The 10,526-nt window shown below is 33.5% G+C and overlaps 1 protein-coding gene across 1 annotated transcript; it reads right to left on the reverse strand.

Moving 5' to 3' along the window:
* Positions 1–798: 798 nt before the first annotated feature.
* Positions 799–1,371, reverse strand: LOC133314217 (B3 domain-containing protein At2g33720-like). Its single transcript, XM_061515660.1, has one exon. It carries the CDS (start codon positions 1,369–1,371, stop codon positions 799–801), a length of 573 nt encoding a protein of 190 aa, XP_061371644.1.
* Positions 1,372–10,526: the final 9,155 nt, after the last annotated feature.

Below are 10,526 nucleotides of genomic sequence, written 5' to 3' on the forward strand. Positions count from 1 at the left end.
CACAAGTGAAAGTAAAAAGATAAAAATAAAAAACAGAAATCGCATGAACAATGACTCAAATTAATGATAGAAGAATGTTAAACACCAACACCAATTATAACAGCGCATTCAATCCCCATAGGTTTCTGCAGCATCTGAGAAATTAGATATAACCCCTGCTCTTCAAACTCTCCACTGACTCTTTGATAATTTGTTCAGCAGGAGTGAACTCTAGTCCTAAATCAATCAGATTCTTGGATGCATCCTTTGCTCTTAACAACTCAGGTTGGTTATCTTTTGACACCCTGTAAGCAAACGATAAAAATAATAATTAATATTGATACTTTGATAAATCGAAATTTTGTAATTGCATAAGGATGTAAATCAAATATTTTTTTATTTTCACACCATGTATTAATTTATCAGAAAAAGTACTAGTTGTTCAATTGCTACATGTAATTGTGTAGAATACACACCTAACCACATTATATTCAGGGCATAAGTCAGCAACCAGTTCTACAAAATCAACATAGCGACGATTCTGTTATTGCTATTTGTAATTTTATGTACGCAACCAGTTCTACATAAAATTCAAAACATATTTCTTAGTACGCAGTGATTCTGTTATTTGATTAACTTTCTTATGGGAGCAATTCTAATTGTAATTCAAATTTGCAAACCATAACATTTAACAAATTTAAACCATATATTCAGATTGCTCTTACAATCCAAAAAATTCAAATTGCACAAACCAATAAGAACAAGAGAAAATATCAGTACACCCTCTCTACAAAAGGAATCCTATTATTGCTATCAATGCTAAATGGCATCAAGAACAGAGAAATCAAAGCGATTATTGTATGGATCCCAATGAAGGCCTATCTCATCCCCTTTCTTTAAGCCTCTTCTTGATACAAAATCTTTAACCCAATTCCCAATGAAAACATAGCTTCTTGAAGAAACCCATTTCTTGAAAACTAAAGAATGAATGGAGGCAGTGTCCACATCCCAAATCTCAACTTGAACACCTTTTTCAACATCACCATCCAACACCGGAACCACCAAATTCTCAGCCAAATCTTTAGGGAGCAAGAGCCTGCTCATGTTGCCAAGATCACTGCAAATGAGGACTTTCTTGATCTTCCAGGGATCATCACAAAACATCAAATCGGTTGAGTAACCCCAACTTCTCTCTCCACAAACCTTCTTTCTTGCAGCAACAGAGGTTTCTTCAGAAATCTTCCTCTTCTTGGTTAAAGAAACAAAGACATCTTCATTGGTTGTGTTGCAATGACACTTACCAAGTGACAAATGGGTACACACCATTGTATTACAAGGACACCTAGCAAGTGATAAATGAGTACAGAGATCAACGTTGTTGTCGTATGCCATTGTTGACAATAACACAGTTGGGGTTAGGTTTCTTGAAAGCTTTAAGGTTTCTCTGTTAGTTGTGAGTGAAGCACATGACGAAGGTCCAATATATATAGAAGCTGGACCAGCTGGTTATGTAACGATCTTATTTTGTTTTATAAATTTTCTTTTTTTCTTCTTTATTTTATCTATTTAAGTATAATTTATATCTTAAATAATTTTTATTTAAAATATGGGAAAATACAAAATTAAATTATACGAGTTGAGCACTTGTATATTGTGAAAGTATCAAAACAAAAAATTATTGATTGATTATAAAAATATCGATTCACATTGATTTTTAATTATTAAACTAAGAGAAACAGTAGACAACTTTCAATTTTTTTCTTCTAAACACTAGTAATATTATCATTTTGTAGATTAATTGTTACAAAATATTAATAAATTTAAATTGTTAGCATTTGTTAATAATAATAATAATTCACAAGTAAAATTGAAAATTTAAAGAAACAAAAAGAAATTAAAGGGGTGTGTTGAAGTAAGGGCTTTTGCTATTTCTTTTTACTAAAAAAACAATGGATTCGGTCTTGTTATTTTCAAAATATATTTAAAATATTCATAACTTTTCTATGGTTAAATCAACACAATTTTTTTTCTAATTTGTTCCTTCCTTTATAATTCATTAATTTATCGCAAGGTACAACAAATAATAAAAAAGATAATTTGAAAAAAATATATGAAATATATACAACTTGCACAAATAAGGAGTATAACAGAGGGAACTGTAACACCATGTGTGCACCCGGTGTATTAAACATATAAATGGTAATAGCGCAGCTCAATAAATGCGGAAGCTAACTTTTTCAAATTATGAAACAATTTTTTTTTTGGTATACAAAGGAAAGAAAAGAAAACTACACAGATTGTTTCTGGGCACCAAGGTGCCCCTCCTATCATCTAAGACTAGCTTTTCACATCCAGTAGGAATTCTATCGTGCCACTGGGTATCCCAAACAGCGTGGCTAACAATTGAAGCCATCCAATCTGCCACTTGATTACCTTCTCTATATACATGACAAATTTCAACCCTCCAATCTTTATCCAGCAGTGATCTGACCAATGATAAAACTATTCATTATGAACCAAGTGGACTTAAATATTTCATTTCAAAATATCGTCTGTATGTAAATTACAATAAACAACCACACTGAATAACCTCATAATATAAATAGTGTATCAAGTCATGGAACTACAACATGTAGACCAGACAGTATCTTGATACAAGGATACAACGTAAGCCAGAAATAAACATAGCTTATACCAATGTGGCATGGACAACCCCCATGCTCACCAAATAAAACACATATCTAAATCAAGTCTCAAGTCATATAGCCATATAGCGATAACAAAGCATAATCATGTCCAGCTATGACAGTAAAGCAGCATGCATAATATCAGCTCAACTATGGCCTCCTGCCGCCAGAAGTCTCAACCATAGAGGTACCTGTACCTGAAAATGTGCCCCACACAGGGTGAGATATCTAAAAAGAAATCTCAATAAGACAAGGGTCTTCAAGGACTCTTCCGCCCCAAGCTCACTTGCAAGTATATAATAAGTTTAAAACGCAAAATATGATGCATGTTCAAGTTTATAGCTCATGTGATGTATGTAAGTGTTGTACAATTGGCCAGAAAACAAGATAGGAATTACACACGTCTGCGACCTACCTAACATAAGGGTCGTAGCCTTATGCCTTACACACCAGGGTTGCAGCCTGATCGTATAAGTAGTCAACATCACATCTATACATTACATTAAACATAAGGGTCGTAGCCTTATACCTTAAACACCAGAGTCGCAACCTGATCGTGTAAGTAATCAACAGGAATATCCACATATTTCAGACATATATCAAGGTATATATCATTTTCATAAAAGCATATCATGCACATAAACCATCTTCCTATGGAGGTCGGTGGAACAAGCAACAAATCAATCCGAGGAATAGAAGCTTACCTGTCAAGCTAACTCCTCCCTCACAACTCGGTGTCCAAAGGGTCACACGCAATAACAAAGTCGAGCAAAGTCAATGAATTGTTTTACATAACCTGATTGGCCACGCAAGGAATGAGTTGATCAGGAACACACAATGTGGCCACGCATGCATCAATATAGTAAAACCCAAAAGAAACTCAAAAGATAGTTAACACAACAAGGCATTTTAAGTTATTGCAATACATACAGACTTTTTCCCGGAAGTTCTCTGATACCATAAAATGTAACACCCTGTGTGCATCCGGTGTACTAACATACCAATGGTATGGTGCAACTAAGTAAATGCGGAAGCTAACTTTTTCTTTCCAATTATGAAGTATTCATTATTAACTAAATGGATTACTTATTCTTTTTCAAAATATCGCCTATATGTAAATTGCAATAAATGACTAACTGAATAACCTCATAGTATAAATAACTGCGTATCTAGTCACGAAACTACAATATGTAGACCGGACAAGATCCTGATACATTATACAACTCAACTAAACTCAAACATAACTGATATCAATGTGGTATGGAAAACCCCCATGCTCACCAAATTAATAAGGCAACAAAGCCCAACAAAGTCTCAAGTTAAATAACAATTTACTGAAAATAAACACGATCAATATCTAGACATATCATCATTCATCATGCATAATCAACTCAACTCCGACCTCCTGCCGTTAGAGGTATCAACCCCCGAGATACCTATACCAGAAAATGTGCCCCAACACGGGGTGAGATCTCTAAAAAAATATCTCAATAAGACAAGGGGTCCTCAAGGATATCTTCACCCCAAGATCACTTACATGTGCAATATAAGTTCCAAAACAATATAAGAATATAATTTCCAAAATCTGTGCAATGTAGCATATATCCATGTCATGTGTGTATGCATTCTACTGGCCAGAGAATAAAAGTAGGGATTACATACGTCTACAACATACAGTACAAGGAACACCGCTTGTACCTCACCCACGGAGTTTCCATCTTGTATGTCTCCACATACTCGGGATTACCGTTTAGGTGGTACACCACATACATATCATATGGCACTTGCACTCAATAAAACAGCTCAATAGCATTCCAATAATCATCACATAATTTCATAAAAACACATCATGCATATAAACCATCCCTCCATGAGGTATGGGGGAACCAACAATGGGCCAAACCGAGGACACGAAAGCTTACCTCGCAAGCTATCAATCCAAACAAAGAGTCCACACCAGCCAACGTCAACAAACAGTACACTCGCAGTCTGTTTATACCAGAAACATCATCAATATTCATCATCTAGAATTTCATTACATTACGACAACGTTTCCTTTTTCGTTTTGTGCTCTTAGGCTTCTCCCAAAGCCATATGCCTTTAATCTAAATGATTCTGACTTAGTTAACTTATTACAGAGGTTCACATTAACCAATCATGGGTCCAGAAACCCAATCTACACTTATGTTTGGACAGAACAGTGCATAACTCTAAATTCCCAGAAATCCAGATATTTCACGGGGGCATATCCGGATATCATATCCGGATATTTTGCGACAGAATGCAGTTTTTGCATTTCACAAAGATATCTCTTCAAGGTTCCATTTTTAACACTCCTCAACGTCCAATCATGTATTTTTAGACACATTTAGGTCAGTGTTCCAGTTGGTTACTTAATCATATTGTTTTACATGCCAAGACTTGATCTTTAACATAGAAAATCATGAACAAAGTTAAGGAATGTACCCCAAAGGCTCAAAACAGAGGAAAAAGGTGATCTTGGAGCTCTCAACTCAGCTCCAATGATCTGCCACTGAAAAGCCACGAAATGCGACCTCAAGATTGATATTTTCTACCAAAAGATGGCTTCTTGAAGCCTCAAATGCCAAGAAAATGGCTCCCACAACACACATCAAGAAGTCAGCCCCCAACACTCACTCAAACTGAAACTCAAACTCAGAAATGCATTGCCTTTCAACCTCTCAAGGCTTGAGCATACTCACATATGGAGTTTTTGTTAAGATATCAAGAGGGAAGGTGGCCTCTTGAAGGTTCTATGGAGAGGGAAGGTGGAGACTAGGTGGCTACACCCCAAGAGCCTCAGAAAATTCACGTAGAGATATGAAGGAACTGACCTAGGTCTTTGTGCCAAACCTATTTATATGCTTATTAAGTTTAATCTCATTGTATTAGCACTAATAGCTCCTCTAATCATTTTAATCTCAAACTTCATATTCTGAATCTAGCCATTATTCTAAGATTTATGATATTTTTATTATAATTTTCGCAGCACTTTGCCGGTACACATTTTTACGAAGCCGGTATCAGTCCTGACGTCAGTTCTCATTCTTTTGACTCCAAACTTGGTATACTCAACCTAGGTATTATTCTAGGAATATTCATGTACTTATTATAAATTTTTGGGATACTTCACCGGTACACACTTATATCGGGAAGCAGAACCGCTATCTGCACTTTTCATCAGAAAAGCGGCTTTCAGCGTTATTAAACCCTTATATTAATTACTTAAGTCTATTATGGAATTATTTTCTCAAACTCATAATTAATTTATTTAAATTCTTAATTTAACGGTGCAGGTTCTTACATTAACCGATAGTTTCGAGAATGTCGTACGTGCCATAGAAAAGTCAAAGGACCTAGCAATGCTCACGGTCGACGAGCTCGCCGGTTCTCTCGAGGCACACGAACAACGTAAAAAGAAGAAGAAGGAGGAGACACTCGAGCAAGCACTTCAAACCAAGGCATCAATCAAAGACGAAAATGAACTCTATTCTCCAAACTTTCGAGGGGTGGAGGAATCCACCAAGAGGCCCTAGTTTACTAAGATGTTTATCTTACACCGCGTTTTGGGGACCACCTTTCAGGTGTAGGTACTTAGGATGTTGGAGTTGGACCTTCCCTGGGCAAGAGGCCTGTGTAGGGAATGATGTATGTTGCGTGTTGGTTAGTCATTTTGGATAGACACATAAGGGATATTGTATTTTGATCACCCTTTGATGTATATGACATGATCGTATAATTTGGAGAGCATAGAAAGTGTTTATATATATATATATATATATATATGTATGTATAAGATTTGTATTTTTCATTTAGAGACACATGTATAAGGACTATATGTAAGCCTTAATTTATTCATAATGTACGTCAAGGATAAATCTACAAGGTTATTCTGTATTTATCCTTCCATGTTATTGTTGGAAGTTAAATGATGATTAATTGATTATTTGATGAAATCATTGGCATGGAGCCATTAAGATAAAATCCATGGAAGGATTCTAGATTGTAGAAATTGGATATACTGTCAATTAGGTGATAATACGACAATGGGAATTATCCCTAGATGTCCGAATTACAAACAAAATATCGTCAGTTTTATATTTAAAAAGCACGTGAGGTGTGAGAAATCATTACACTGTTGAATTGGATACAAAAGAACTGGTAAATTACTATAGATTATAAAATGCAAAAGTTTATTCAAATTTTGATATAAGTCCAATTGTGAATCAATAAGATAAGCTTTTGCATTTATTAAATAAATGTGCTACGCTTAATACCGTTCTGATAATAACAAACTGGTCCGATAGTGGCGGCATGGTGGTGGTGGTGGCGAAGGCAGTGGCTACGACGATGGTGGTGGTTGGTGGCAGTGGCAGCATGGTGGTGGTGGTGACGACAGTGGCTGCAGCAATAGTGGCGGTGGCTGTAGTGGTAGCGATGGTGGTGGTGGTGGTGACGACAGTGGTTGTGGCGATGGTGGCGGCGGCGGCGGCGGCAATGAGATGGTGGTGGTGGCGGTGACTTCGACGACAGTGGTGGTAGTTGGTGGCGATGGTGGCGGTGGTGGTGATGGTGACGGCAGTGGTTGGTGGCAATGGTATGGTAGTGATGGTGACGACATTGGCTCCAACAATAGTGGCAGTAGTGGTAGTGGTAGTGGTGGCGATGGTGGTGGCATGGTAGTGGTTGTGGTGATATGGTGGTGGTGATGTGGCGATGAGTGGAGGTGGTGGTGGTGGTGGCGGTGGAATCCTGGTGGTGGTGACAACGACATTGGTGGTATGACGTCAACGACGACAATGGTAGTGGTGGTCATGTCGAGATAATGGTGGTGGTGGAGAGTAATTGAGATACACAAGTGTTTCTCATTTTGTGCCAGGGAACAAAAAAGCAGATTTTTTTTTTGTATTATAAAAAACAGAAATTTTTTTATTCTTTTTTCTATTCCCCGGCACAAAAATTAAATGAGTTCATCCCGGGAACAAAAAAAATAAACCGGCAAACAAATTTCCTATCCATTTTTGTTACCGGGAACATAAATTAAAAAAGAATTGATTCCACATAAATTAAAAAAGAATTGATTCCGGGAAGGTTGTCATGCACACCCTAAATAACATGGATTATTACCAAATTCCAGCTTTTCTTTCAAATTCTAATATTATTTTTTCTTTTATTTAAATATTTATTTATTTAAGAGAAAAGATAACATAAATAAAAATAAGCTGAGCTTATGTTTTTATAAAACATCTAGCATTGAGAAACAGTATAAAAGAATATAATGGTTTTTGTTAACTGTTTATATTTCTCAAATTATTTGAAAAACATAACATTATTATTTGAATGATTTTATAAATGTTGATAGAATATATCATTTGAAATTACATGAAAAGAACAAAAGTACTCTTTAATTGAATGATTTTAGTAATTGTTGATCCGATTTATCACGTGAATTATCTTAAACTTGGGATTTTTATGCCAGCATACACAATTGTTTTTTTTTGTGTGTACGTGTGTTATTGATTATGTTTATGAACGATTATAGGAGAATTTTTATTGTCAAAACAATGCAACTAAAAATAATAGGTGTTTAATCTTAGGACACCATGACTTATTTTCAACACATCTCTTTAATTTTTTTAAAAATTCCTTTTATTCTTTAAATTTTCAAAAAAAGAATTCAATTTTACTAGTGAATTATAAGTATTCTTCCATTTCCAATATTATTATTATTAGCTAATGTTAACAATTTAAATTTATTAATATATAAACAGAATAAATGTTTAAGTGAGGTGGCATAATAACTGTTTAGGGAAAAAAAAGTGAAAGTTGCCTACAATTTTTGTTAGTTTAATAATTAAATATCAACGTAAATTAATATTTTTAGGAGAATATGTTTATGAACGATGTTCAATTATTTTTTTAGTATCAACGATGTTCAATATCAACGATGTTTAAATATCAACGTAAATAAATATTTTTAGGAGAATATCAACGTAAATAATGTTATAAGTATTCTTCCATTTCCAATATTATTATTATTAGCATAATATTTTTGTTAGTTCAATTTTTTTATTTTTTTTGTGTACGTGTGTTATTGATTATCTTTATGAACGATTATAGGAGAATTTTTGTTGTCAAAACAATACAGGCAAAAAAATTTAATTATTGCATTTTAATTAAATAATTACGCATTTATTGCAATTTTAGAAATAATTACGGATCTATTGCACAATGTGACGCTTTTTTTGGGCGTCACATGTGACGCCTCATTTAGGCGTCTCTCATCTGAGGGGAGACGCCCCAATGGGGCGTCTCTCACCTAAGGTTGACACGTGTAATTTTTTTTCCAAAAAAATAATAATTTAATCATAAAACTTCTGAAGGTCATAACTTTTGACTCCGGTATCCAATTTAGGTAATTATTTTTTTGATTCCACATAACTTTTCGAGATCTACGCAATGACATCTCATTTGATATATTTTATTTCTCATAAACACAACTTTAATTTGCAAGAATGGTATTATAAGAGCGGTTAAACCAAGAAGCCTCTGAGTTCTGGGTTTGTGATTTAATATAAAGAAATAAATAAAATTTTGATTTGTGATTTAATTTTTTTTATAATACTTTTTTTATTATAACAAAAATTTGGATTGTGATTTAAATTAAAATTAAAAATAAAAATTATTACTAATAAGGAAAACAATATAAAGATTTGATTTGTGATTTAAACTAAAAAATCAATTTGAAAAATCTGTAGAAATAAAGAAAATAATTAAATAAATATTCTAAATATCTAAGGAAAAAGGATATTATTTTTGAAATTAATGATTAATGCTATAAGCTTCTGGGTTATTATTCGTGGTCTGAAATTAATGATGGCTTATGAATGTTTTTCAAAAATAAAATTACCTAAATTAGGCGTGATTGCCTCTTGATTGAAACCTAATTTAGACGTGATTGGTGACGTGTCAGGTGTTGACACGTGTCACATTTTTAAACTCAGAAGCCTCTGAGCTCTGCGTTTGTGATTTAATATAAAAAATAAATCAAGATTTGATGTGTGATTTAATTTAAAAAATAATTTTTTTATTTTTATTATAAAAAAATTTGGTTTGTGATTTAAATTAAAAGTAACAATTATTATTAATATGGAAAACAAAATAAAGATTTGATTTGTGATTGAAACTCAATAATCAATTTGAAAAATCTGTATTAATAAAGGAAATAATTAAATAAATATTCTAAATCTCTAAGGAAGAAGGATTACCTAATTTAAATTTAAATTACGTTTGTGAGAAATAAAATATATCAAATGAGATGTCATTGCGTAGATCTCGAAAAGTTATGTGGAATCAAAAAAAGAATTACCTGAATTGGATACTCGAGTCAAAAGGTATGGCCTTCAGAAGTTTTATGATTAAATTATTATTTTTTTTAGAAAAAAAAATGACACGTGTCAACCTTAGGTGAGAGACGCCTAAATGAGGCGTCACATTGTGCAATAGATCCGTAATTATTTCCAAAACTGCAATAAATGCGTAATTATTTAATTAAAATGCAATAATTAATTTTTTTTTCCAAACAATGCAAATGCTCAAGTCCTACAATTTAATTTTTTATTTTTCCTATATTTTGAATAAGAATTATCTAAGATATAAATTATATCTGTATAGATAAAAATTAAAATAAAATAAAAAGATGTTAAAATTATATAGCAGAATAAACATTTAAAGTGAAGTGGGCTGGCATAAAAGGCAACTTCTATATATATTGACCCGTAACAGGAAAACAGAAAAACCTCATAGCTTTCAAGAAACCAAAACCCAATTCACAAAAAC

This window comes from Gastrolobium bilobum, unplaced genomic scaffold, assembly GCF_033153095.1.
Source record: "Gastrolobium bilobum isolate Gb01-03AN ecotype WA unplaced genomic scaffold, APGP_CSIRO_Gbil_v1 utg172260, whole genome shotgun sequence".
Taxonomy (NCBI): Eukaryota; Viridiplantae; Streptophyta; class Magnoliopsida; order Fabales; family Fabaceae; genus Gastrolobium; species Gastrolobium bilobum.

What these genes read in the sequence shown, in the direction of transcription:
- LOC133314217 (XM_061515660.1), bottom strand. Translation starts at nt 1,371, where the DNA reads ATGGCATACGACAACAACGTTGATCTCTGTACTCATTTATCACTTGCT.